General features: G+C 46.1%; 5 protein-coding genes across 7 annotated transcripts; 3 read left to right on the forward strand and 2 right to left on the reverse strand.

The window, feature by feature from the left end:
- Positions 1-97: 97 nt before the first annotated feature.
- On the reverse strand, positions 98-930 carry LOC130525410 (fatty acid-binding protein, liver-type). The gene is made up of 4 exons (XM_057032163.1): positions 730-930; positions 466-638; positions 266-358; positions 98-191 (listed from the first exon to the last, which is right to left on the reverse strand). Exons 1-4 carry the CDS (start codon positions 794-796, stop codon positions 141-143), a joined length of 384 nt encoding a protein of 127 aa, XP_056888143.1. The 5' UTR covers positions 797-930; the 3' UTR covers positions 98-140.
- Positions 931-1,582: 652 nt separating this feature from the next.
- On the reverse strand, positions 1,583-2,934 carry LOC130525408 (isotocin-neurophysin IT 1). Its single transcript, XM_057032161.1, has 4 exons — positions 2,784-2,934; positions 2,558-2,679; positions 2,175-2,379; positions 1,583-1,872 (listed from the first exon to the last, which is right to left on the reverse strand). Exons 2-4 carry the CDS (start codon positions 2,675-2,677, stop codon positions 1,730-1,732), a joined length of 468 nt encoding a protein of 155 aa, XP_056888141.1. The 5' UTR covers positions 2,678-2,679; positions 2,784-2,934; the 3' UTR covers positions 1,583-1,729.
- Positions 2,935-4,135: 1,201 nt separating this feature from the next.
- Positions 4,136-9,962, forward strand: znf366 (zinc finger protein 366). The gene is given in 8 exon segments (XM_057032164.1): positions 4,136-4,308; positions 5,465-6,455; positions 6,549-6,716; positions 7,171-7,321; positions 7,552-7,743; positions 8,646-8,820; positions 8,954-9,070; positions 9,073-9,962. Coding segments are annotated over 7 exon segments (2,190 nt in total). The 5' UTR covers positions 4,136-4,308; positions 5,465-5,469; the 3' UTR covers positions 9,474-9,962.
- A 2,025-nt stretch (positions 9,963-11,987) lies between these two features.
- On the forward strand, positions 11,988-17,078 carry mrps27 (mitochondrial ribosomal protein S27). Its single transcript, XM_057032159.1, has 11 exons — positions 11,988-12,085; positions 12,357-12,434; positions 13,253-13,323; positions 13,420-13,478; positions 13,872-13,986; positions 14,333-14,411; positions 14,498-14,613; positions 14,683-14,785; positions 14,874-15,010; positions 16,114-16,275; positions 16,670-17,078. The coding sequence occupies exons 1-11, from the start codon at positions 12,013-12,015 to the stop codon at positions 16,916-16,918; spliced, it is 1,242 nt and encodes a 413-aa protein (XP_056888139.1). The 5' UTR covers positions 11,988-12,012; the 3' UTR covers positions 16,919-17,078.
- A 3,030-nt stretch (positions 17,079-20,108) lies between these two features.
- Positions 20,109-24,239, forward strand: ptger4a (prostaglandin E receptor 4 (subtype EP4) a). 3 transcript variants are annotated; one of them, XM_057032155.1, is made up of 4 exons: positions 20,109-20,454; positions 20,533-20,829; positions 21,133-22,265; positions 22,449-24,239. In XM_057032155.1, exons 3-4 carry the CDS (start codon positions 21,483-21,485, stop codon positions 22,983-22,985), a joined length of 1,320 nt encoding a protein of 439 aa, XP_056888135.1. In that variant the 5' UTR covers positions 20,109-20,454; positions 20,533-20,829; positions 21,133-21,482; the 3' UTR covers positions 22,986-24,239. The 3 variants fall into 3 exon arrangements, with proteins under 3 accessions (XP_056888135.1, XP_056888136.1, XP_056888137.1); XM_057032156.1 differs by lacking the exon at positions 20,109-20,454 and having other exon boundaries at positions 20,476-20,829; XM_057032157.1 differs by lacking the exons at positions 20,109-20,454; positions 20,533-20,829 and having other exon boundaries at positions 20,888-22,265.
- The last annotated feature ends 3,442 nt before the right edge of the window (positions 24,240-27,681 follow it).

Genomic DNA, 27,681 nt, shown 5'->3' on the forward strand with positions numbered 1-27,681 from the left:
CTCCTAAAGTGACCTGTGCCACAGGACCGGGCGGGACGAGATGCTGGATTTAAACATTTGGAAATTCCGAAATTCTGTTTCAAATAAACAGGCAAGATTGTACTTTGACAACAGTTTTTATTAGCGGCAGATGCAGATCCTCACATGCGCTTGCTCGTTGTCTTGTACACGACGTCGCCCAGAGTCATCGTCTGCAGAGAGACAAGCAGGTGTCAGAGGTTTAGCACCGATTTGAGGCTCGATCAACAGCAGCCGACCCACTTACGCTCACGATGGTGTTGGGATCCGCCAGTTCTGTCACCGACTCTATTCCTTTAAGGGAGACCTTCAGCTTGTTGCCATCAAGATGAAACACCGTCTTAAAGCAAGAAGCGAGAGTCAAGGTTACCTGTAGCCTGAAGAGGGTCTAACAGGAGGCTGCACTCGGACTTTTCCATAGCAACAGAGTTTGGGGTCCGTCCTTACCTTGATCTTTTCTCCAGTGATGGTGTCCATCTCTGTCTCCTTCCCAATGGTAAATTTGTTGACCGTTACCTTCGGTCCAGTAGTGATCGTGATTTTGAAATCATTGCCATTCTGCTCAATCTCAGAGGTGCTCTTGAGCTCTTTAACCTGTTGGATGACTTCATCAGGGAGACCTAAAGCAAACAAGCGTTAGGACAGAGCGAGCGACCACGCTTGTCAATACAGGAGGGACTCCGGGTTGTTAGTCTGAAGCTGAATTCTTACCGATGGCCTTCATAAAAGGCTCGAAGTTCTCCTGAGAAACCTGCTGGTATTTTCCAGAGAAAGACATGATGGGAGGCGGCGAAAATGAAGAGCGAGTCCCTCAGCTGCCGGTTTTATGCACCCAAACTCAGCAATCATTAACGTCAGGTGTCCACATCGGAGGCGGTGCCAGCACAAGGCAACCTTGATCAGAACGTTGGTCAGGTGAGAGAGGAAGGATTTTTTCGCAGGATAAAGTTTCATTCGGGCCTCACAGAAAATGTCCTCAGGTTGCACTTGCAGCCACGCCCTTTTTTGTCCCGCCCGTCTCGCTTTTCAGTGTACAAATATGGGAGCGTAGGGAAACAAGTGTAACCGCATTTAAATAAACATTGTGAACTATGGTTGTGATTCTAAAGGTTCTGTTGTTTACTCAGTTGGCTTCGTGATTTCAGACAAGGACCCGACCTTAAACTAAACGACAGCTTGCACACAGAGCAGAGAGAGGCAGTAAAATTGCTCCACCATCCCTATAATCTAAGGTAGAATTTCTGTGTTATGCCATTAAGATATTCCATCATTGAGCAGAAGCTGTTGATGTCAGATAAGAATTATTGCTGTTTCCACAGTCACCTCAGCTGACAATACAGCGTCATGTGAACACGTCTTTTCCTATTATGGGATTGTGCGCTGCTGAATATTTAGAGGATAGGTCAGGGCTTTGTGTCATGTGAACACGTCTTTTCCTATTATGGGATTGTGCGCTGCTGAATATTTAGAGGATAGGTCAGGGCTTTGTGTTGGGGCTGGTGTGGAATTTCAGAGCAGTTACTAAAATGGCGTGTACAGAAAGCTCAAGTGAAACAGCACTACATACTCTCTCAAAACTTTATTTAAATGACAACTGTACTTTTTTGAACTAACACTCCTTTTTCATACATAAAAATATTTTGAGAAAGGCAGAAGTCAGACAAGCTACGATGAACTACGGACTACGTTAGCAAGTCCTGCGAGAAGCCCGTTAGTGAGTCTGATGCGGGGAGGTGAGACCAGCCAGGCGCAGGAGCTTCAGGATGACATCGCCGGAGTCGCTTCCATCAAACAGGCTTCCGCGCTCGTCTCCTTCCTCCTCTGACAGGCACGACTGGTCCATGGTGCAGCTCTCTGCGGGGTAGTTTAGTGAGGGACATGGTTATTACAGGGGTCGCACCTCCTTCCCCCACCCACTGCCAATCAGCACAACGCTTCATTCCTCTAATTGTCACAGTTTTCTACTGTTACAGCAATGATCCTTTCACCTGTGGAGCCTGAACCTGTCTCAGTATGAACTCACTGCTCTCTGACACCAACTACGATCTGACTGGTTCTCCGGGTTGCCTGTGTTTGAGTAATAGGTAGCTGAATATGCTGATGTCACCTTTATCTCCGACAATTTGGTGTATAAGAGGAGTTATGCACTTCCTGACCTGCGTCACAGCAGAGCCCCGATGAAGCGCAGCGCCCTCCCTCAGATCCGCAGGGTCGCCCTCCTGCCTGGCAGGGGGTGAGCAGGTAGTTCTCTTCCGCACAGCGAGCCGATTCTGGGGAACCCATCAGGCAGCCAAAGCTCTCCCCGCAGCAGATACCAGGGCCAAAGCAGCGGCCTCTGTCTCCGGGACCACAAGACATGCACTGGCAGAGGAATATCAGTATTAAACAGATTCCTGTACAGATTTTATAATAACCCTAAACCTCAAAATATAATGTAACATCTCTGCATGTTTTCCAGTTTTAAATCCGACCTCCGATTTGATATGAGCTGATTTATATTAACGTTTTTCAATGAAAAACCTTCGGAAGGACGGCTGACCTTGCGCTGCGGGGCGTCCATGACGGAGCGCTTCCCTCCGATGGGACAGTTGGAGATGTAACACGCTGAGCACACAGAAAGGAGGAAGAGCAGGCACACGGAGATAGCGGTTCCAGTCATTTCTGGAGGGAATCAAAATGAAATGGGAAGTAAAAGTTTGTTAGTTTTGGGGTTTTTCAATCCAACATGCAAAGCACAAGAGCCAGAGAGCAGAAACAAAACTCACTGGTAGGTCGATCTCCTGATGAAGATGAGCTTCCTGGTGTGAGTTCAAGATGCTGGTGGCGTCTTCTTGTTCCACTCTGGGTGTTTCAGACATGCCTTATATACTTCCACAGCGTCCACTGAGAGTGTCACAGAAAGCCAAAAGCCACTTAGAGATCATTAATGAGCCCCTTTTAGTCACTGTGCCCCCCCTATGATGAATGCGGCCACTGGGCCGGCTGGGTCAAAGGGCCAGCCGTCTCTGCACCTCGGTCGGCTTCATTGCTGTGGAGGATAATTATGAAAGGCCCTTCGGTGCGTGACCGTGCATGTAAGACATGACAGGAAGTCAAAGAGGTCAATAGGTGGATTAGATTCACTCAGTGGACATGAGAGTGATCCAGCTTTGTTGTTCATTTAATGAGCGTAGACACGCTCAACAGAGTTCGGACTTTACTAAAGATATTTTGCACAATGGTGCAAATCTGTTGAATGGCCATGTTGTCCAGGAAATATCTATTTGTAATTAAACATCAGCAATGAAAGAGAGAGAGAGAGAGAGAGAGAGAGAGAGAGAGAGAGAGAGAGAGAAACACACCTTCCTACTCCTCATAAGGCAAATCCTTAATTCCTTGAAAGGTATTAATGCCCACATTGTCCAGGCCTGGGGTTGATTGGTCTCATGAGCTAATTAAAACAGCTAATGATCAGCCACAGCTCATAAATGATGGTATCGCTATTTCAATGATATGAGCACAATTACTCAGGTCCGCTTGATGCCGACTCATCTCGATAAAAAAGTTGATAACACTTGCTCTGTTAACCTTTGACAAAGCCCCGATCACAAATGACCAAAAATGGAAGCTAATAAAGTGGCAGTCTTGCCTTCTTTTGGTAGTGTTGACATCAGTCGCAGGGGTATAAAATCCTCCAAAGCATTTGCATTGTCATTCAAATGTTATGGTCCATAAATAATAAGGGACATTTGTTTAAATGAGCCTCACCTGAAAGAATAATCCCTGCAAGATATATTGATTTCAAACACAAATGTGCTGAAAATGCTGAAAATAGCTCCCCTGTATAATCGTAAGGGGGGTAAAAAGGCGTAATTGCATGCATTTCTTTATGCTGCAGTAATGCTACAATTATGTCCTGTTGTCACTCCAGGTGACGTTCATTTAAACTGCGTCTGATCAGGCAAAAAGTGATCCTCCAAAAGAATGTTTGAATCCCTATTTCACAGACAAATGGAGATGTCTATCTAGTGTTTCCTTATTTTTCTGCAGGAAGGCACTAGGCTTGTTGACTTCCTCTCCCCTCCCTTCCTTCCTTCTCTCCGAAGGTACTCATCTGAAAAATGAGAACAAAGTGATTGTTCCTGTTCTCTTTCTTAAGTAACTTCAAATGCCATCCGTGGACGTGCGGCTCATTGTCAGCAGAGCTGCAGAGCGAGCAGGAGGGAGAGCACGCAGGTACAGGTAGAGCGGCGGTGGCTGTGCGTGGCCCCCCCAGTCGTCAGCATCGCAGAAAGCGGCTCCAATCAGCTGGTAAGCCTTCGACACCAACACACACTTGCACGGCATGCGAGGAGGGGCTTTGGGCTGTCACAGTTGGTTTGGAATGCATGGAAAAGTAAATTACAGCTTTGGGACTCAACATTCTGAAACAACTCTAACCAAATATTTGAAAACGGGAGTTTTTTTTAAGTGCCCTTATCTTTATTTTATTACCTTCTCATGCTTTGGCATCCTTATTTTTCTCGCTAGTGTTGAAAAATTACAACTGAGTGAACGTGGATCTTTACTTTATACTCTAACATAGCCAAAAAGCACTTTTTATTGCCTTATTTTAGGGACCAAACTAAAGAATCACCCTAAATCACATCAAGAATATTAATGGAAAATGCTGGAGCATCAACACTAGCCAATAAATGTAAAGCAAAACTTTTATTTTCCAGCCACAACAAATAGAAATGTGTTTATTGTTATAAGATCAGAGTTATTTACTGGTATGCAACAGAACTGTCCACTATCACCAAATGCACTAGAGATTATGGAGAAGTGCATCACTTCCTTCTGACTGTCCTGCACCTTTTTATCCAGTACATGTTTAAATAGCAACGCTGAAGCTGTTGTCATCAAATCTAATGCAAGTCAAATTGAGGCTTATCAAAAAGGCAAAGTAAAGTTATTCCCTGCTGTCATTGCCCCCCTACACACACACACACACACACACACACACACACACACACACACACACACACACACACACACACCCCTGAGTTGATGAGCAGAAAAAAACAGAGAGAAGCGAAATGTATGGAGGTGAACTTCACACACGTAACTTCCTGATTTCAGGAAAAAGGAGATTGGGAGATTTATGAGAAAGGAAGAAGTGAAAGGTTTCAGGTAGAACAAAAGATGCACTTTAGATGTTGACGTCACCAGCGGGCCTGCTTACGTTTCCTCCCACAAAATCCCCCCTTTTTTTTGGTTCAATAAATTATGCGTTGCCAAGAATATCTATCAGAAGGTGAATGAATGCACCTGCTCTGACACCCCAACGTCTTTCTTACTCATACCTTTCTTACTCAAAATTCCAGTTTTACAACTCGATTTGGTCGCAGGAAGTTAATGCACGCTTAGAGCTTTCCTGTCACACAGGCTCTTAAACTCTGATGTCCAACTTTTTTCTCTCAATCAGGCAGAATGGATTTCTCCCCACCCAGAAGTCCCCCACTAAGAGATGACCCACATCAAGGTTCCCAGCACAGTTTGTACCCACCACTCCTGAGCACACAGCCCCCCAAATTCTCATCTTCTCGATACCCAAGCGTGTCAGACACCCCCTCAGACACCTTCAGCCCACCCCCTCTTCTCCCCATGCTTGGCCCTGTTTATGCCCCAAAAGAAGGATCCCAAAAACGCAAAAGAACTCCCTTCAAAATGGACACTCATGGAGCTGAATCTCCGGAGAGAGGAAGAGCAGAGGCAGAGGATTGTCCCAGTAAGAAGACACCTGGCCCCCCTTACTATTCCATCCCAGCACACCCCATAGCTTCCCCGTCTCCTAAATCTATCCCTGGTATGATCGAACTCAGCAGACTGCAACTTCATCATCGGTTGCCAGGACTGAACGTCCCCGTGCAGCTGAAACAGGAACCTCTCAGTCCTCCCATCTGGCCTCCATCTCCTTTCCTCTTTCACTCCCCCTACTTCCCATCCCTCCGCCACAGCCTCCTGCCGTACCCCATATTCATGCCCAACCCCATCCTGCCCATCACACCAGGTTCTTTCTACACCAGGGAGAACCTCCGGTCGAGGCATCACGACCAAGACGCGACTCCCCACCGTGGGATGGCCGGCGCCGAGAAGCTCAATCTCAGCGTCCACGTGGATGAGAGCTATTACGTGGACGTGGGAGGAAACCAGAAGAGGTGGAAGTGTCGCATGTGCGAAAAGTCCTACACCTCCAAGTACAACCTGGTCACGCACATCTTGGGGCACAACGGCATCAAGCCGCACGGGTGTCACCTGTGTGGTAAGCTGTTCAAGCAGCTGAGTCACCTGCACACACACCTGCTCACCCACCAGGGCATGAGGCCCCACAAATGCCAGGTGTGCCACAAAGCTTTCACTCAGACCAGTCACCTGAAGAGACACATGATGCAGCACAGCGACGTGAAGCCCTACAGGTGGACGTCAGATTTCTGTTTCTTTGTAGTGCCTTTTGATTAGAACCGTTTCTGTTTAGCCTCATCGTTCCGCTGCTTCGTCTGCTCCTGCAGCTGCAGAGTGTGCAGCAGAGGGTTCGCTTACCCAAGCGAGCTTCGCACCCACGAGTTGAAGCATGAGAAAGGCCAGGAGAATGTGTGCGTGGAGTGTGGCCTGGATTTCCCCACCCTTGCCCAGCTGAAGAGGCATCTGACCACCCACCGTGGCCCCACCCTGTACAGGTGAGACCAACACAGGTGACCTGTTTGGTGGGTACTTGAGCCAATAGCTGAATGTTTCACAAGAACCAAGTATTACTTATCATAGTTAAACATGTGGCATTAAACAGTCATTTATTTTAAAGAATTGCTCCTGTTTACATCATCATGGTAGCATAAAAACTGTTACTCTGGCAGGATCTATTTTCTTTCCCCATAACTCGCCACCAGGGGGCGTTTAATGAAATCAAAATATGTCAACAGCCATATTTCCATCAGCTCTTCTTTAGGACAGACTTATATCAGTGTCTTGTTGCATGAAGGATGAAGGATAGTTGGAATTTATACAATTACTTCTTGTGTCTAAGACAACTTGTTACATTGATATCAAAGCATTCACCCCCCCCAAATTCGGCCTACTACTTTAGCGTTTCAGTTCTCCGTTGGGCTCGATGAAGATGAACATGTATGCTTGCAGGTGCTCCGAGTGCCAGAAGACGTTCCAGTACCCAAGCCAGCTTCAGAACCACATGATGAAACATAAAGACATCCGGCCGTACATCTGCAGCGAGTGTGGCATGGAATTCATCCAGTCGCACCACCTGAAACAGCACACGCTCACTCACAAAGTAGGTTTAAACAGGAGCAGGTTGTTTTGACTGGGGTGGGAGGCTAAAGTGAGCTTTGGCGATGTGCCTTTTTTTCTCTTTTTTTTTCAAATCATGCCATTTCCTCTCACAACTTCCCAGCAGTTGGCTGCAGGAGTTTCAAGAGTAGCCAAACCGTTGCATTGTTGCATCCCCACCCCCCCCCAAAAAACCCTCTCATAATGTAGTTTCTATAATTTCTTCTTCTTCAGGGGGTGAAGGAGCACAAGTGTCGCATCTGTGGTCGTGAGTTCACCCTGCTGGCCAACATGAAGCGTCACGTCCTCATCCACACCAACGTACGGGCCTACCAGTGCCACATGTGCTTCAAGAGTTTTGTTCAAAAACAGACTCTCAAGGCTCACATGATCGTCCACTCGGACATCAAGCCATATAAATGCAAGGTTAGTCATGAGGACAATATGAGAGCGTCACAGTAGCTGAGCTGCACCTGCTAGCGTTGCTATAGTTACATTGTTAGGATTTAGTGGGCTCAGTCTTCACTTAGTAAAAAAAAATACAAATTTTCTGAAGTTTTGGTCATGGTTTTGACCCAAGACGATGACCAGATAGCAGAGAGGATTTTGGCAGCGGGACCCTCCTTGTCTATAGGAAGGATATCTCTGCACAAACTGCCTCTCTAACAATGGCTCCCCCAGCCTCCCTGGAGAACTGGGCCCTCAAATAGATTTCATCTCGCTTTCTCTGCTGCTGGAGGGAGCTTCCTGTTTTCTCACGGTCCTCTTGGACAGTTTACAGTCCCTCTCTCCTCCTGAAGGAAAGGACCACCCTAATAAAAAAGAATGCAGAGGAAGGACAGCGCAGGAGTTGCCCTTCCCTGTTCTCCTCCAGGCCCTGTCTCGAAGTCGCTTCCTCTTGCTTTCTGTTTTTGTTGCATGCATATGTGCGTGAGCGTATGTGTGCAAGTTGGTGGGTGGGTGGGGGGGTCGGATAGAAGGGGCAGGACAAAGAGGAAGAGAGGAAAACATGGATAGAAGGAGGAAGAAAGGGCCTGTTTGTGTGTCTATGTATATCTCAATCGCCGTGCATTCATTTCTGATTACGTGTGTCTTTACAACTGTGCAAACGACTCACAAAGGAGTCTTTTCAGAGGAAGACAAAATAGGTGTTGGCCTATTGTTTTTATATCTGGAGCTACAACAAATAATGAAACGCACGAAGGTTTGCTGGATTGCGGCGCTCCAAAATTGCCTCACGACTCTTATTACAAGGAATGTGGAATAATGTTAGTCTGAATTGGGGGGGTGAAACAATCACATCTGTTGTTTTTCTCATCCTTTCTTAGCTTTGTGGGAAGGAGTTCAACAGAATGCACAACTTAATGGGCCACATGCATCTGCACTCAGACAGCAAACCCTTCAAATGTCTCTACTGCCCCAGCAAGTTCACGCTGAAGGGAAACCTCACCCGCCACATGAAGGTCAAACACGGCGTCATGGACAGAGGGCTGGATGACAGACGTAAGGACGCATTTAGGCACAGAAGGTGTTCTGCCTAGCATGTTCCTCACCATTAATCTTTATTTCTGCCACCTCTAGTGTTCAGGCAACGAGAACGATTCTGCCTGCCCAATGACGTCCTAACGCATTTCAGCCAGGAGGAGCCGTTTGACCTTTCCCAGAAGCCACCAGGCCTGCCTGGCCATCGTCTCTCCCAGTCAGATGGCGAGAGTATCCCTGGAAGCTCGTGCCAGGAGGAGGACGAGGAGAGTCTGTACAGGCGAAGCCCATACAGCCCTGAGGTGGACCAGCATGACCAGAAGGAGAGAGAGGAGGCCTCTGCTGCCCAGTGGATAGGTGGAGACCTGAAACAGCCCTGCCAAGATGGACAAACATACGAGAGGGCGTTGGAAACAGACGAGGAGACCACAGGTGACAAAGCGAACCTCTTACAGCCACAGGAGACGCTGTCTGACTCCGAGTCAGAGGCCGCCAACCAGGTTTACCAAAGACAGGCCAACAGCGACGACTCGGATTCAGAGCTTGAAGAAGCCCTAAATGAGCCAGAGCGCCTTAAACCACAGCAAGGCGGGTTTTGTGAGGAAGGCGAGAGGACCCGAAGCAGAGTGCAGTTCACAGTCATCAAAGCTCCGTGTAATAAAGATCAGGAATGAAAGAGAGGAGTGTGGGATGGAGGAGGTGTATGTCCGGAGAATCAAAAGTCTGTTTTTAAATACGGGACGAGGACGTATGTGTGTATTATTCTTTGTGTGCATTATATGAAAACTGTGAAGCATTTCGTTTGTACAGAAAATATACGCTGACTCAGCAATCACTGCCATTATGACTTTTTAAATAGTTTTGGCCCACTGACTCAAATTTTCCTGCAATGTTTTGGGCTTGTTTGATAAAAGGAAGCATGGTGAGACTGTTGTGACGAGTGTTCCATATACCTTTTAAACAAGAAACTGTGATTTTTTTGCCCTGTTTTTTTAATGCCTAGTTGTAATTGTATTATGCCGTGAAGTTAAAGCCTTGTGTGATCATTTAAAAGGACGCTTGTTTGTGCAATGTTTGTGTGTATGGCTGTCCAATCATGCACAACCTGTTTCTAACGGACACATTCCAAAATAAAAGCTTGAATACAACATCTGGAGAGTAAAGCCGCGGTGTTGTCAAGTTGCCTTTATTGCATTCTTTCACATAATTGCCTAAATCTTAACCGTGAAGTTGGGGATGATCGCTGCAACTTTCATGCCTTTCTGCTCCTGCTTTGCTTTCAAAGCAGAGGAAGAGGAAGAGAAAACACCTCTCCCCTTCCCTCTTCTAGGTTGTGATCAAAAAGGAGCGACGGACACAGTGGGAGCCCCAGACAAAAGGCTTTACGAGTGTGTTTGATTTAGAATACATCACATGTTTCTGCCTATTGCAGAAGCTCCTTCTCAGATAGATAAAGAATAGACGAAGAGTTCCCCAGCATAAAAAAGGGAGATAAGTGATCAAACAGCCGCAATGCATTGTGGGATACAGGTGAGATTATCTCACTGGTCCAAAAACAGCAAAAGTTAACTTAATAATCACAAATGGGCCTCCAGTTCACCCAGTTCTTATCAAAATCAGTTGCAGCTTCTCCTTTTCCACCAGCGAGTCGACCACTTTGCCCTGAAAAGTGAAACCCAATGCAGATTAAGGGAAGTTCTCACATCCTCCTCTATTTTCCTCGCCTCGCTTACATCTTTCAGTCCCAACCGCAAAAGCCAGAGAGGAGCCGCCGATCCGCCCGTGTCACTGCCTCCTCCTTTGTTGCACATCTCTCCTCTTGGCAGCATCAGCTTATGCAGCCTCTGACTGGTTTGACTTTCTGAGATCTGCTGGAGGTATAAGTGAAAGCGATTCTGTCGCTTCTGTGTGTTTTTAATGAAGTGAAATCGGAGATACCATGAGAATCACACGAGCACCCACGCACAAAGGAGAAACAGGTAAATACTCATGTGATGGGAGTTGGACACTGAAATGGCTGCTGTTTAACAGAAAGCAATTGTGGGTTGGATCACAATGTTGAGGTATTAAATACCCAGGATGTACAAGTTTAAATTCCATTTCCCGTAACATTTCCTCAATTAATCAATAAGGAGAATACTGTAGTGCTTGTGGAACAAGAGGAGGATAGAGAGAAGTAGATAGTGCAATGTGTGATTTTTGTTGTACTGTGTGGTCAAAAAGGTAACTACAGATGTTTACAGTCTGTCCATTTGCTCTAGTGAACCGCTGGTAAGAGCTTCCTGTTTTGCTGGCAGGAGAGAGAATGAGATGCTGCGAAAATTCTTCCCCGTTTTGTTTAGCAAATGCGTCCCACCCAAGTCTCTCAACCCATCACCTCCTTTTGCCCAACAGTCAAGGATGGCTGTAGACCAACGAGTGCTGCCGTCCTCCCAGAGAACAAATGGACAAGGAAAACACTGAAAGGTTTCAGGGGTCAACAGGACGACAGAGGACATGTACAGCACACCTCCCTCTCATGAGTGCTAACGTGCCTCCTGTTTCACTCTGACAAAGTGTTACTATTTTAGACATTAGCCACAGCTTTTATAGTGTAACAGGATAAACTTGTGTCCAAGAGGCAGGCACACAATGCTGATTAACCAAAGGAAAGTGGTGGACACTGTAACGCAACCATTTTTTACTGAAACAGCGGCCCCAAGTGTCCTGTGGTTGTCATATTTATTTATGGGGAAATATTTGACACAAAACTTTTTGTGATTATTACTTACTTTCCAAATATTGGAAATAAGATGCATACTTTTACATGTAAAACGCGCATACATCTTCGTTTGCACAATAAAACTTGCATTCGTTTATTAAAACAAGATGTTTGGGTTTTTTCTTTTTCTTTTGTTTTCTTTACCATTGGAGCAAAATTACACAACATCCAGTTTAAAAAAAACAACTGTAATGCTAGTTTTAGATCACAGGTGTCATATAAATTACGTTATTTAATTAAAGTATGGTGCAAATACCTTTTTATTTAATTTTTTACCCTTGTACTATGTTGAATTTGTCGAAGCACAACAAAATTACCGGTAAATTCTCGATAAAGTGACAAGATTCGATCCTAGTTTTGGTATAACCCTCTACGTCACTAAATAGCCCCCCCCCCCCCCCCCCCCCCACACACACACACACACACATCCCGACAAATGGTATCGTCCAAAAATGGCAGCCTCCGTGTGGAATCGCTGCATGACAGCAGCCGTCAAAGTTAAACGTGTATCTCCATCTTTTTCAGGTAAACACGTTTACATATGTTTACGAGGAGGCAATCTTTTGTTGAAGCATTCTTTTCGTCGACCTTACTTGTTGTTGCACTGTTGTTGATATGACAATTCTACAGATTCAAGCATGCCCCGGCTTCATTTTATTAGCTAACTTACTTAGCATCTCACCTGAACGTCTTACACAATGCAGTTTGCGGTACTTGAGCTCGTTAAAAGGTTGCTGGCGTGTAGCGAACGTGATTAATGCTTGCAATTATACTGCTCGTTTGACTGTCTTTACAGCCAGAAGATGGTTGCTGTCAGCAGCTTATACAGATACAAAATTGTGGGAGTCAAGAGAGACGGAGCCACAGAACCTGGGTAAAAACAAGACTGTTGCATGAAATGTCAAGCAAATAGTAAATAAAGGAAGCTTTTTGGAAACCAATTCCATCACCTATTCTACTGAAATATATTTATAGTCGATGCCTTTTAGTATTGCTCAAAATAGGTTTAATTGCAAAGGAATTACCCCTCACCCCATGTCTGTGAGAGAGTTTATCAAATATTATAACACAGAAGTAGTCTATGGCCAAAAGAAAATGGATGATGAATCTGCCTAAAGCTGCAGGATTCCAGATTGGGTCATTTTCAGAATCCGATTTTATAGAATTATTGAAAAGGTCTCTTAATGTCTTCTGCTACATCCATAAATCTCATTGGGCTTCCCTCTGCACCTCCTTCTGTGCTCTCTGTCCCTCCTCTGGACACGTCCAAACCATCTCAGCCTGACCTCTTTATATCATCTCACATAACTTGGCCATCTGATGTCCTCATTAGAACACTTTACTCCCCCCCCCCCCCAACAACATCTTCATCACCGCCACCTCTAACACTGTGTCCTGTCTTTCCTTCATCGCCATTGTCTCTGAACCAACCAGCATCTCTGGTCTGGCCGCTGTCTCTTCATCCCACTCATCGTTGCTCCGGACTCATTGTGTATATCATTGTATATGTGTATTGTTGTATATGTTGAAGAGGGAATGATTGTAATCCAGCAGGAATATTTTTGCAAGTGCACCAGATAAACGCAGGGTGGCGCTGCTGGGCTGTTGAACTGAACCCAGCAACGTTTTAACCATTTTAAATGTACAATGTTTATTGTTACTATACGATAAATTACAATTAACATTTTACAGCTGTGCTTGCTGAAAATATGGACAAGACATATGAAAGAAATCTGCCAGTTAGTTCTTTGGCGGTGTCACGGGTGAGTAACACTGTTTTATGTCACATTTGGCGACACATACGGTACATTTGATGGGGATATGCACAACGTTTACTATTTCTCTGTGTTATGTGACAGTTTGTTGACAACATTTCCTCCCGAGAAGAAGTGGATCAAGCGGAGTACTACCTTTACAAGTACGATCTCTCTGTTCTGTCTTTTGTCCCCATTTCTGGGTCATATGTCCACCACTTCCTTGGTTTTGCATGGTGTCCACTTTTGTGCTTTTCTTGGACCAAACTGTGTTTGGCTCGTCTGTTTGGTTTGTCTGTTTTGGTTTATTTTCAGTCACATGGTTTTCTTTGTTCGGGGCAACTCCAGATTTTTCCTGTTTACCTCTTCCTCTGGAATCTGCACCATTCTTGTGATTACAAGCCTCAGTGTACTTTTCAGTGTTTCTTTAGACACATTTATTGTTATGCTGGAGTCAAAGTTTGAGAAATAAAATACACTCCCTGTGCATTTTGTAATTGCTGATTATTATTTTTGATACATTTTGTATGACAGTTTGTTTGGTTTTATCACTATAGGTTTCGTCACAGTCCAAACTGTTGGTACCTGAGAGACTGGACCATCCACAGCTGGATCAGACAGTGTCTCAAATACGGAGCCAGAGACAGGGCCCTCTACACACTTAGAAACAAGGTATAGGAGCTAATGTGGGGAACTGACAGCTGCACTGGACTGGATTATAAGCACCACAGATCCATTTGTAACCACTGAACCTTCCCCCTTCTCTCATTCCTTAAGAGTTGAAGATTTGAATGATCTATTTATTGTAAGACAGCTATCTGCTCGTTATTGGGGGATCTGACTCAGGCACTGTTGTTGTTTTGGTGGTGTTGCTGTGAGATTAGCCTAAATGTCAGAGGCACGGGAGGATTTACCTGGAGTGTTATTGTGGGAGCGGTTTACCGCCTTGCCGGTAAATCTGTCAGGACAAACAGTTTGTGACGCGGGTGTTTATTTGTGCGTCTTTGTGTTTACGCAGGTTCAGTATGGAATATTCCCAGATGACTTCACCTTCAATCTGCTCTTAGACTCTTATATTAAGGATGGAGACTTTAAAAGTAGGTTTTTTGGTGAATCCAGGCACCTGGAGAACGTTTGCATTCGAATAATCATGGTTTGTTGCGTTAATGCAAACGTTCCCCAGGTGCATGCTCCGTGGTGGAAGAGGTGATGCTTCAGGAGTCCTTCGACTTTCCCTCCACACAGATCCTATCTCTCTACGCTCTTGGCAGTTACCTGGCAGGAAAGCCGCAACTTACGGTGAGTGAAAGTGCAACGACGGCGGCGCCCAGCACGCAAAATCATCTCATTTGTTCTCCTAATGAACAGGTGTCAGAGGAGCGGGCGCTGGGAGCATCGCTGCTGATCTGCGGACAGAAGCAAGACAACAGTGTCGGCCTGAGCGCCCAGCTGCTCGGGAACGCTCTCCTGGGTGCGTGTTTGTGTGTCTGCCACCACAGTGTGCGTTTGTTTGACCGTTCGGCTCTTATTTGCCCTCCTCTTCCCCCTTTCCCGTGCAGGTAAAGTGGAGATGCTAAATGGCATACACGCCGTCTTTAAAGGAATGCCCCTCTTCTGGGGTCGGGGTTATCTGGGCCAAGCCTTGGCCGTCATGGAGAGAGCTGCTTCTGGGGACGTCGCACTGTCCGCCGAAACGGTAAAAACCAAATACGAGCTGCACGTTAATGTTATCTGTGTATCTCATTTTGGATTCCTGCCCTGAACATTTCAAACCTTTGTGATGTCGCTACAGACCCCCTCATTTCTCTCAAATTCTGTTTAACTGGCATCACAGCTTTAAGGGTGGTCTAAATCCTTAAATTAATCCTCATTGGATTTGAATAGTTTTGTATCAGTTTTCATATCAATGTTGTCATCACTCTTGTTGTCTTTGAATCAATTCACGCTGTGCTTGTGTTGCCATAGAGACACACATGAAGAGCCGACCTTTGGTGCTGTCCGTACTTTTTGTCAGCAGATCCTCTTAATTTAGCTGCACTGAAAACAGCCCTCCTGGGACATTAGCTCTTTATTGAAGGCTAATTTGCATTTGAGCATGTTTTTTATATGGGTTTATGTGCACACGTCTGACAAACACATGGTACCCAAACAGCTTTTCCGCTGCAGTCACCTGGACTGACGTCCTCCCACTGCTCATCTGCTCATATATCATAATTTAATAATCTAACCACACTTGTCTTTAAAATAGGATGGAAATGAAAGCAAACGTAGCTCTGAGTCACATTAAGCAGCGATAAGGATGCCACGCTGGAACGCACAGGCTGGCATTTGAGTTCTCTGCATACGACAGTGATCCAGCCCCCGCCTTCCAAATTCAATAGTCTGTCTTTTTCTGTGTCTAATGAGCTCTTGGGGCACCTGAACCTCTCAAGCTGTCTGTGAGAATGACCGCGACAGGAGCCAGATGAGCTGCGGCGGGCGGCAGCACGGCCGGCGTGCAGACAGAGGAGGTGGCGCCTCGGGGGAGGCAGGGATTATTACCTGGGAGAGGAAGGCACTGGCGTGTGTCACCAAAGGCCACAGTTCATTTCACCTTATCCTGAGGTGTAATTGGGTCTCTTTTATCATTATGTGCCCGTTCTCTGAGCTAACCACCGGGATCCACCTCATTTAAACGAATGGGCCAAAAGGCAATTTTGCTCAATTTAATCTACTACAGATACGCCACAGCTGTTCTTCATGTTGCCTGTGTTAACACAATAAGCACACTTTGACCGAAGTTTTTATTCATTTTTGCAGCTGGACTTCACGCGGGACCTGCTGCAGGATCTATCCTCCACGTCGGACACGAGCTCATCCGGAGAGGAATCGTCAGACGACGAAGGCGCGAGGAAAGAGGGCGTTGATGAAGATGACCAGGCCGAGCGGGCCAAGCTGCAGCAGTACGCCGGCAGGTTCCAGGTGGGGGTTTGTCACCACGGCCAGTTTATTTCCAGGCCGAACGACTGATTAGCACCTGTTGTGACATCAGTTGGTAAAAAAAGTGATACAGCAACGCTGGTTTCAAAGCTCCTGGCTGGATTGCAATGTGTTCCTATGAACAATGCTGATTTTAGCTGGATGATTGGAGCTGAAATCTTGGGCTGAAGCTTCGGCTGAATCTGTGGAGATTTTCCTGTTTACCTCCAGTGTTTCTGTGATGCACTGCAATGGATGCCCTTGAGCTCTCTCAAAACACTTTCAATGGGTTTCCTTCCTCTTACATCATTTTCATCCATGTTTACTTAATTGCCATCTTGAATTGTTAACATGATTTCTTATCAGATCATAATTTTCCCTGCTTTTTTTTTTTTAGGAACTCCGAAATCAGCTGGACTCTCGGGCCAAAGTGGAGCCCAGGTCCTTCCTGGCGTTGGTAACAGCTCTTGTCCAGGAGAAGCTGACGTCGGCCGAGAAACCGGACCTGGAGTGGTACGAGGGCCAGGTGCCGGCCTGGGAGGCCAACAAGAAGCAGCTGATCCAGAGAGAGAAGCAGCTGAGGGAGCAAGCAGAGCGAGAGAAGGCGCAGAGGCTGGCCACCAGGGCGGCGGCACAGCAAGCATAAAGACCCTTAAACGACGGTTCGGTCTAGTGTGTACATTAAAAGTTTCTCTGAAATTGTGAAATATTACATCCGATGATGTCATTTCTTTTTACGCAATTATGATTTACATCTGTAATGTTGTTTTTGTGAAAAGTAAATATAAATATGTTACCAGAACTAATTAATTTGCCTTCCTGTGGGGTGACCTCCTGCTTAAAAGGATGCAAAAGCTGGAGAGAGATCACGTCCTTCCACTCCTCTTCCTCCCCCTCGTGTGTGTGTGTGTGTGTGTGTGTGTGTGTGTGTGTTGTGTGTGTGTGTGTGTGTGTGTTGTGTGTGTGTGTGTGTGTGTGTGTGTGTGTGTGTGTGTGTGTGTGAGTGATTAACTGTTTCTCACAGGAGAGTGAAAAGCCTATTGGACGGAGGAATTTGCTGATAGTCCATCTCGAGAGAATCAAATTCTTCACTCGGGAAGAAGCGAGTATCTCACCAGAAGTGTTTTCTTTTTGTTCTGAAAAGGTTCATGTTAGGGCGCAGCGTGAGTTTTTAGTCCAGTAAGAATGGAGGCAGAGTACAACGGTTCAAAATGGTGCACGCACACACACGCGCACACACACACACACGTGTGTCAGACGGATTGAAGCCTGGGCTGTTGTTGCTGCTCGGGGAGATAAGATGGTAGATCTCGTGGAGAAGAAAACGCTGTTGTGGCAGTGCACATAATCTATTCATTCCACATTACGCTGCAGCTATTCAGTATTCAGCCAAGGTTGAGGGAAACGCGCCGGGAATGCAGACCAGGATGAATGAGATGCACGAAAAAAAGTTGAAACAAGAACCATTGTGGGTTCGAGGGTCTCAGAGCAGCAGAACGAGCAGAGTCCTTATTTATGCTTCAGAAAATGTCACTTTATATTTCCTCTCTTCTGCGGCCACAGACGTGACTGAAACAGGTGGTTTACTCAGGTGACCACACGGCAGGAAATATTCTCCAGGTGCATATGTGAACTCTTTGCTCCACTTGTTGTCTTAAAACAAATGTTTGGTTCACTGGTGTGAAACCCAACAGAATTTGTGTCTGCACGTCCGAAGGTTATAACTCTTGGCGAATTTCTACTGCTTTCATTCTGTCTGTTTTTATTCTTTCTTTATTGGCATAAATCATGAGCTGGTTGCTCATAGACTCTGCGTAGAAATATATGTTTAACTTCACCCCTCTAGATCGCGGTGATGTTTGGTGATGTGCATTCGAAAAAGTCAAAAGATTAAGAAAAGAATGAATTATTTAGAAAAACTGTGGCCACTTTTGACATGACATTAAAAAACTTAATTGCATTCAGCAAAATATTTGTTTGAGCGTGTTTGAACACGTTTTGGGCAGGTGTGCTAACATTTGTCCCTGAGTCAGGAGGAGGAAAAAGGAAGTCCTATGTCCACGTCGGTGCTTCTCCAAGGCCCAGGGGCTTTTAAGAGACCTGTGTGTGCGTTTCAGTGGCAGGTTCCGGGAGGCTGATGGGTAAATACCGCTGAATCAGCAGATGCATTAGACGCTATCAGTACTCAGCCTGGAATGGCTGATCTTCCAGGTTTGGGATGTGCTGTTCTGAGAGGATGGCACGTTGCCCGATAGACACATTTTTAACAACTTTAGAGGTTTTATCTCCAGAAGAATGCATTTTAAAGCAGATTACGGTTTTCAACCACAATTGTGATGCCGCTACCCATTTCTGCACCGTTATGGGGTCAGGTGTTGCTCTCGGCCAGATTTTATTAATCGTAAATTATTGATGAAGGTCAAAGCCTTCATATTTCAGGGTTTAAAGTTTCAGTCATCTTTAGGGCTCTAATGTGTTCCGACACTGGTGAATTGTCCACATGAGGAACAATAATAGATTAGCTGTGGGATTTATTTGCTTTCGGATTCATTTCCACATAATCAGATGTGATTTATGACCTTTTCAAGCTGTTTTTTGCAGCTATGCTGCAGAATGACAGCAGGGGTGGAAGAAATAGGTTGTGCGTAAATAACCAGCTAATGCTAACTTTAGACTCGGTGCACATTATTTCCGAACGTGGTTTTGCCTCATCAAATATAAATACGAATTCGTAGCAACATTTAGCACAGTGGCAAGATTATGAACTGAAGACAACAGGAAGTTTGATTCTCTTGTAGATGTGAGAGGAACCATTTAAACAACCACTGTGTCGGTTTGACACAGTTACCATGAAAATCTGTCAGTCTCTATTTTTTACTCATTTCTCCCCCCTGCATCATCATGATGTTGTTTGCTCTCCCTCAGAGAGTTTCCTCCCACCTCTGCACCTTCCTGTTCTTCAGACATCCACTTTTAAGCGTCATCTCAAACCAAACCTCCGCTCATTTTCTTCCTCCCTCGTTTCCTTTGAGCTTTAATGGGCAATAACGATCATCTGCTCTTTCAAAGGTTAGCACTGAATGTTTCGGCCCCTGTTAATGATCGCTGCGCTAATGTCCCACAGGCGGCAATTTGCCCCGACTTGGGTTAATCAGCATTTTTAGTAACCTCCCATGATGCTCCCGTCTGCCAATCACTCCGGGAGAAATGGCTCTGCTGGGATTTGAGGGAAAACGATGGTCCGATTGATGCTCGTTGGAGATTAGAGACGATTTAACGTGATCGTCAGTCCAAACAACAGAGCGGTAGCTCAGGCAGGGGCCTCGCCACGCAGACAAACTGTTCCTGCTGTGGCGTTGGCATCACATGTCGCAGCCAGAGCCAGTTCAAACAGTTTACGTCTGATTGGCCGCACGGTGGCTTTGTTATGCCGAGACGGAGCGCGTGTGCGGATGTTATGTAAGAAACATGCAGGCTGCAGAATAAACACACGCAAACTCTCTAAACTTTACATATAAAAAAAAAGCTGCAGGTTTGTGTTCTCAGGGACAACAACCACTCTCAGACATGTTGGGAATCTCCGTGGCAACAGTCTCAGGGAAGATAAACCGATTCCTTGCAGTGCGGGTCAAAGGTCACGGGTCTTTTGGTAAATGTGCAGCCGGAAACACCAGCGGGGCGAAAACAACCAACACTTTCCAGGAGTCGGGCTTCTGATTAAACAAAGGAGGCATGACATGTTTATTAATGCATCTTAAATGGGTTTTCTAGGCAGGTCGGACCACAATAAGGTTGCAGAGTTTAAGTCGAACCAGCTGACGTGCGGAGGTTTATCTTCCCGCAGGAGAGCAAGTGAGCATGTTCCCATGTTTTCCATCTCAAGGTTTTATTGGTTGGTGGTGAACCATTGGACCAGGTTTCACAGCAAAACACACTCACGCTGATACAAGGAAGTCACCCAGGACTGACTCTGGGACTTGAGCTCCGACTAGAGAGCTACTACGACCTGCTCGAGGCGTGAAGCCACAAGGTTCTGGAAAGGTTGTGAGAGCTATTTTCATTGCTTTCGTCACTCCACAGACACCCAAAGACCCCCTTGCTCCGTGAGGTTGGGTTCACGGGAGCGTTGCTTCCTTCGGGTCGCTGGTGGTCGCGGCTTTGATTTGGGAGCGCGACCACGCGGTGGGTTAGCTAAGTTCGACAAACAAATCCAGGAAAAGCACATTCATGAGAAGCCTAATCTTTACAATCTACTTACAGAACATTCTGTGTGGCTTTAAACCAGACGGGCCAGAGCAGAAACGCAGGAGTCTGACATCATCTTTTACTTTTGTAAAGAACAACACACGACTGTTACGTAACGGCTGTTTCAGGGCCAATTCTCTAACATATGTTCTGCATATGAATATGCACCTTTGAGGAAATAGTTTTTCTTCCTCAGGCTGTTACACTCAGACGTTTCCCCTTTTTCACGGCAGCACCGACGGAAACGACATCCGGCGGCAGAGCTCAGGGTCGACGGAGGCGATCACGATAACGACTGAGAGGGGAACTGAGGTTGAGTCACACATGTTTTGTTTCTGTTGCTGGAGAGTTGTGCAGGAATGTACAAGGACAACAATCTTAAAGTAGTGATAATTTAGGATTAACCTTATTTCTTTGCCATCCACCTGGATTGAATAAATACATTTTTTTTCGTAAATATTCACGTGGTCCTGCTGTTATAGGCAATATAAATAGGTCATGATAAAATATTCCCAACCAAATAGATGATAAACACGAACTTTATTGGGAATGCTTGACTGACGTTTGACTGATTAGCACCTAATTATGAGCCATTTTTTGCTGTTTCGGTGGCAGAATTAACTCCGTGGTGGTTCATCACCTGCACACAAGGCGGAATGACGCCAGACTGAACAGCTGATCCAGGGTGATGAAGGGGAGGGACGGAACCCCCGCAGGAAGCTTGGAGGCAGAGCCTCGGATGAGGTCAGCAGCTGTCTCCCGTGCGCCTCTAACTCTCCGTCCTCTGGAGTGGATTCCACAAAAGCCGGCTGAGAACTAGACATCCAAACATCACCCAACCCGTCTGCAGAAGCGACCGCATGGAGCGAACTTCTTCTGCAGGTGTTTCTGGCTTTGACAAAGTTTCCTGCTCTTGACGAAGAAAAGCAGCTCCGGTTATCTCGACCCCGCGCTCGCCCTCAATCATGAATAATCAGTCGATGACAGGGAGGACCATGGTCCCCACCATCCCGTCCGTTATGTTCATTTTCGGGGTGATCGGCAACGTCATCGCCATCGCGGTTCTTTGCAAATCTCGTAAGGAACAAAAGGAAACCACGTTTTACACGCTGGTGTGTGGCCTGGCGGTCACAGACCTCCTCGGGACCCTCCTGGCCAGCCCGGTCACCATCGCCACCTACGTGAAGGGGTCTTGGCCCGGGGAGGACCCGCTGTGCCAGCACTTTGGATTTACTTTGTTGTTCTTCTCTCTGGCGGGACTCAGCATCATCTGCGCCATGTCGGTGGAGAGATACATGGCCATAAACCATGCCTATTTCTACAATGACTACGTTGATCAGAAGTTGGCGGGCTTGACGCTCCTCGCCATCTACGTCTCCAACGCGTTCTTTTGCGCGCTGCCGATCATCGGCTTCGGGCAGGTGAAGAAACAGTACCCGCAGACCTGGTGCTTTTTGGAGTGGAGGAGCAACAAGACCAGCGACGCCGCTTACTCCTACATGTACGCCGGGTTCAGCTCCATCCTCATCCTCGCCACCGTCATCTGTAACGTGCTGGTGTGCGTCGCCCTGATTCGGATGCACCGGCGCTTCGTGCGCAGGATGTCCCTCGGGAACGACCTCGGGCGCACCGTGGACCCGCGGCGAAGGGGACGCAGCTTCGGGCGGCTGGCCGGTGCTGAGATCCAGATGGTCATTCTGCTCATAGGCACGTCGGCAGTCGTGCTTGTCTGCTCCATCCCACTTGTTGTAAGTTTTCCTCCAAACCCTTTACGCGCATTGTCCTTTTGGGGCATCGCGCACAGTTCGCGCGTGGTTCTTTTCCCCACTCACTGCTTTAACCAGGCATTTGCACTGCAAAATAAAATTCCTCACTCTGTTTCCCCCTGAGAAACTCCTAGATCATCACTTTTTATCCTCCCCCCTCTGCAGGCTCAGGTTTTTCTCAACCAGCTGTACAAGACTCCGGTGGAGCCGGTGTTGGAAAAGAACCCCGACCTTCGAGCGATACGCTTTGCCTCGTTCAACCCCATCCTCGACCCCTGGATCTACATCCTGCTCCGCAAGGCCGTTCTGCTCAAGCTAATTGAGAAAATCAAGTGTTTGTTTTGCAAGATGGGATCGAGAGGACAACAGACGCCGGGGAATTTCCACTGTATCGATGCGCAACAGCTCTCCTCGGTCATCTCCAAGCGGGAATCTCTGTCCCTGGTTTCCCACAACCTGCGCGACATCAACAGCAGCTCCCAGACCTTCCTCTATCTGCCAGAGGGATGTGAGTTGTACTGCGGGAGCTGCCACAGAGCAGACAGACCACCATCGGACAGAAACTCACAGGCTTCTTGTGGGCCCGAGCAGGTCGGAGAAGAGGCAAGGGTCATAAGGGACACTGCAGCGCTGCCATGCCCCAAAGACACAACGCTTCAGGTCTCACTGAGCACCGAGGCGGAGGAGGAGAAATGCATTTGACTCGTCCTTAACGAACAGAAAGGTCCCACTTTCTCTGAGGTACATTCTCTAAAGGTTGACGTCTTCAGCAGTGAATGTAAAAGCTGAAAATAGAATAATAGGTTGACACATGAAGGGAAAGAGAAGCTTGACCTGCTGGGTGTGGGGTCACGACCCCTTCGTGTCTTAGGACCTTTAAAAGAACCCAGAAATTAGGGAGGGGTCTGATAAATAAGACAAATGGACTCATAAGATAAAACAGCACCAGATGAGAACTTTCTGAATAATGACGGGCATTTTTTTTTTTTTGGATGTGTGTTGGATGTTGGTTCCACAAATGCGGTGCAGTATTATAAAATGGTCAGACCTTTTTCTACCACGGGCCTGGAAAATTTGCAATTGTCATCTCGAATTAGCAAAACCAAAAAAAAAAGAAAAAAGTTTGCCGTCACGACTGTAGTGGAGCAACAAGGGAAACGAGCCTGTTCATTTCCAAGCAAATAAAGCTTTTCCCGGACAAAATGTTCCCATTGAGGGATGGATGTAGCTTCGTGCAGCATTTTAAATGAGTGGGGTTATTATTCCTTATTATCCCTGGTTTATGATAGAAGATCATAACGGTGTGTGTGTGTGCTCCTTCATTAAATGATATCTCTGATTCAGAGCGTGTTGTGAGGTAGCTATGACGACCATCTTAATTGATAACTAGTGTGCTGATTAGCTTTAAATGAGTGTCTTCTTCAAAATACCTGGAATCTGTGGAAAAAATCAATGTTGATGGCATTGTGTGGAAATTCCGGGTGACTTCATATGGCTGTAAAAAAAACCACTGCAACCAACATGTACAGTAATAGGAAACTGAACCAAGCAGCACATTTTATTAAAGAGAATCCCATTTTTATTTATTTTTTCCCCTCTGAAAACAGCTCTTCGCTGACCATGGCTGAATCTGTCCCAGCTCCCTCCTTTTTCTCAGTAACACACTTAGCTGTTCACTCTGGCCTGAACGTCTGCTGGATTGAGATTCTTGTGCTAATTCCAGCCCCTCTGAAGAACGCAGTCTACCTCCCTGCTATCAAATCAGCTCTAGATTGTCACCTAATGCCACGGACGCATGCATTCCCTTCTGTGTTTCTGCTACGTTGTGCAGCAGGTAAATGTAGCGTTTGATGAAAGTGTCTTAACTTATTTGCTATTTGTCTTTGAATGATGCACTTTAATTGTTTTTGGGGGGGGGGGGGGGTTTGTCCAGCAATGGCAAAATAAATTGTGGCCGTGAAAGACGTGTAGCATTAGTTTTTATACCACTGGCACATCCGAGATAGAAAATACCAGTTGGAGTTTGTTTCGTAATGAAAACACGTCTCCTCCATGTTTTCAACAGAATCTTATGACCACAAAATTTCTCACTCATGTTTGTGTTTCTTTTTTGGACCCTTGATCCCCCATTAGCGAAGATAAATGGCCCAGAGAGGAAAAGGGGAACGATTTTCCACAGTTTACTGATTGAATAAAACAAAATCACAGTCTCAATCAGGTTAAATGAAAGCACGATTTGCAGAGGGAAATAATGACGGGCTGTCATGTCAGATGACTAATGCCAGACACGCACAGAACCCCGAGCAAAAACATTTTAGCCTGACGAAAGCTCTCTCAGGAAATAGACATGGGCCAACAGCGCTTCTCCTGGAACAATAAACAAAGTCTAAGCCTCCTCATCATCGCAATTAAGCTTGAATAAGCAAAACTGCGGCTTAGGCAAACATATTTCCTCTATGTGTAATAGACAAGGTGTCAGAGCATCTCCAGACTCTGGGAATGGCGCACGGTAATTCACTTGACATGAAAAATGAGTGCGCAGCGCGTCGCGCCGGGACGCCTGGAACCTCGCCAGGGACTGTCAGAAATCTCGTCCTTCCTCGCTCCTGCCACGGAAAATCACATTTCTGAATGAAGAGACGCCGTGTCTGATAGTCGCTGACCGTTTGGACGTCAGCCAATCACTTCACTGCGCGAAGGAAGCCTGCGGAGCTGCTTTCCATCAGCGGGCCCTTCGGTGACGCTCTGTCTCCTTTGTGTTAGCAGATAAAGGGCAGAAAACACCTGCCGCCACCCCCCCGCCTTCCCAACCTGCCCCGCTTCGATCGAAAGTGACGCTGAACCGACCCAGACGCAAAACAGAACTGATGAAAGAACAGATGTTTGTTCCAGTGAGGTAAAAAAGAAAAACAAGTGCGGGAAAAAAAGAGAACCGGTTAAATGTGGTGTTTTTGTTGGTGGATGACGCACAGCAGCTGGAACTGAAAATAGATCTTTATTAAGCTGCTACAAACACACTGGATTTCTTTTTTTAAAGGCACTACAATAACAAAGAGGGGCACTAAAGTTGAGATGCACACCTGTTTGACTTTGAGTTATGTTTGATATTAACTCAAGTCCCTAAAGGGCCCCCTGGTGTAGCGTTCAGCATCATGTGACGAGACCGGAAGTAACTTCGTCAAAACAAAGGCACCATACTGTATGTATACAATAGTGACCACAAGTCTTACTGACATTAATATAAAACAAGAGTAAAATATATGTAACGACATAGATCTTTTTTTTTTTTTTTAAAAGGAGTGTTATTTTTTTTTAAAACATTAGAATGTGTTGCGTAAAATAAATCTTAAAACAACGCTCTCTTGATTGGCACTTCAAATTTAGAAGTCAGAAATAGTCGTTTAACCAGAAACATAAATGTTTACGGTTAACTGCATCGTGTTGTTTCTTCTGCCTCTTCTGGGTGGGTGGTAGCAGCCGTGGCCTGAAGCCCTTTCCGAACTTTCCTTTTCTTTATCCACCCAACTGTTTGTGTAGCCACAGACCCCTGATCTGATATCTGAAAATCAACAAACATTTCTCCACATTAAGAATAATCTGATTAGATTTCGGTTTGGGTTTCAGTAGAGTGTTGACCATAAAATACAACTGCCGCATCCTCATGGCGGCGGGGGCTTTTGGGGTGGTGTATCACGACAGACGCGAAGCGGAGAAGGTGGCTTGGTTCGCAGCCCAGTTCAGGCTGGTCTGGCGTTCACTGGGACAAAAACAGCCGGCAATCCGTACAGCTCCAGGCCGGGACGAGGTCGGACGTGCAGCCCCAATAAATCCTACGCAAATATACAGTATAATGCAGAGCAACTTATTTAAAAGATTCTAAAGCGAAATTGTGTACACCAGCAAGTTCCCATGAAATTAGCTACTGAGTGGCAGCTTTGATCTCTGCCGTTATGTAACACCCCCACAAATTTCACCATGTCACATGTCTCAGTGGGCCAGCAGGCTAATAAATGCCTCATATGCGTTTTATTTCAAAGTTTAATGCAAAGAAAGAGGAGATGAAGATTTAGCGAACATTAAATGTACAAAAGTTATTATGTGGTCGTAGAGGGACATGCTAAACTCTGCCCCCGTCACCCGAGCGAGCGTGTCCACGCAATTTTCCACAGCTTACAGCAGGTCAGATCATCTCGAGGGGGTCTTTGGGAGCGAGCAAAGTCATTAATATCCACAAACGTCCAAAGAAAATAACTTTGTGATGCACGTCTCACTTTGCACAGGAAATGGGCTGCGTGCGATTTAAACGGAGCAGGAAAGGACGAGATAAACCGGTGACAAAACATTTGCTTTGTTTTAACCTATTATTGAAATAAAATAAAACTGGCGTGGAAAAAAAGGATTGGTCCCTTTATTTACGTTTTATTGAGTTGGACTGTCCTTAGCAGCTGCCCCATCAGAATAAATGTGACAGTCAACAAAGGCTACACGTACTGGGGGCCGGCAGCCGTTCCCAGTTCGCTCCAGTCTAAATTCTCCTTTAACATTTCAGGGCGCCATCGCCCCTTTTTTGCTTATTCAGCGCCCCCCCCACGATGCTTCCACACACTGGTCCTGAAGGCTCCTCTCAAGTTAAACTGTGTGTTGGAGTCAGTGATCATAAGTCATAATTCACCATATGTTACAGGGTAAACATCGTTATCGCCTACCTTTAAAAGCGCTCCTACGCTAAAAGTGGGCGCCATAAATCACCAAGGGCAGATAACCTACAATAACACGTTGTTGGCATGTAGTATGTGTGAAACACTCCCTGCTTCACACGGCACAGCTGTTGCGCTGTAGATGAGTCTGCTTGAAGATGCTCGCACACGAGCCAGTTCCCTTACGTTTCACTACTTCAGGGAGGAAACATCCAACTCTTTGGTGGGGCAGCCACCAATACTCCTCAGAACATCCTCAATGACAGATTTCAATAAAAAACACAAAGCTTTATGGCGTAGATGCATTTTTAAGGCATTAATATCCAGGTAGTGCAAAGTTCTGTGGATGCATGACCAAGAGGGTCAAAGGTCAAGTACCGCGACATACCTACCGCCGCTCTGGATCTATAATATTTTGTGTTTCTTCATGCGTCGGTGCATAAGAACAGGTGGCGCGTGAATCGAGCCGAGAGTGTTTGCTCTCATTTTATTGCCCAAGAAGAATTGGCGCTAACCTGACACGGACAAACGGCGGTGTGTTTCATGTAACCATATACGACAGGGACGAGCATGTGTGTGCTCCACGATTATTAGGGGAATGATTAGCCTCAGATGGGAGCTGGTCCTGCTAATATCCTTTTCGCCTCGGAGGTAAATATCTGAATTAATCTGAATTAAGGCAGCAGATTTATGGAGCACTG

Source organism: Takifugu flavidus, chromosome 5 (assembly GCF_003711565.1).
Source record: "Takifugu flavidus isolate HTHZ2018 chromosome 5, ASM371156v2, whole genome shotgun sequence".
In the NCBI taxonomy this organism is placed as follows: Eukaryota; Metazoa; Chordata; class Actinopteri; order Tetraodontiformes; family Tetraodontidae; genus Takifugu; species Takifugu flavidus.

Bases quoted from the DNA above. Each gene is read 5' to 3' on its own strand.
- mrps27 (XM_057032159.1), top strand. From the start codon at position 12,013: ATGGCAGCCTCCGTGTGGAATCGCTGCATGACAGCAGCCGTCAAAGTT. The intron at 13,987-14,332 runs GTATAGGAGCTA...GTGTTTACGCAG, and splicing joins TCTACACACTTAGAAACAAG to GTTCAGTATGGAATATTCCC. The intron at 14,412-14,497 runs GTAGGTTTTTTG...AACGTTCCCCAG, and splicing joins TAAGGATGGAGACTTTAAAA to GTGCATGCTCCGTGGTGGAA.
- LOC130525408 (XM_057032161.1), bottom strand. From the start codon at position 2,677: ATGACTGGAACCGCTATCTCCGTGTGCCTGCTCTTCCTCCTTTCTGTG. The intron at 2,380-2,557 runs GTCAGCCGTCCT...TTCCTCTGCCAG, and splicing joins TGGACGCCCCGCAGCGCAAG to TGCATGTCTTGTGGTCCCGG. The intron at 1,873-2,174 runs GTCAGGAAGTGC...ACTACCCCGCAG, and splicing joins GGGGCTCTGCTGTGACGCAG to AGAGCTGCACCATGGACCAG.
- LOC130525410 (XM_057032163.1), bottom strand. From the start codon at position 796: ATGTCTTTCTCTGGAAAATACCAGCAGGTTTCTCAGGAGAACTTCGAG. The intron at 639-729 runs GTAAGAATTCAG...TGTTTGCTTTAG, and splicing joins GCCTTTTATGAAGGCCATCG to GTCTCCCTGATGAAGTCATC. The intron at 192-265 runs GTAAGTGGGTCG...GTCTCTCTGCAG, and splicing joins ATCCCAACACCATCGTGAGC to ACGATGACTCTGGGCGACGT.
- ptger4a (XM_057032155.1), top strand. From the start codon at position 21,483: ATGAATAATCAGTCGATGACAGGGAGGACCATGGTCCCCACCATCCCG. The intron at 22,266-22,448 runs GTAAGTTTTCCT...CCCCCTCTGCAG, and splicing joins TCTGCTCCATCCCACTTGTT to GCTCAGGTTTTTCTCAACCA.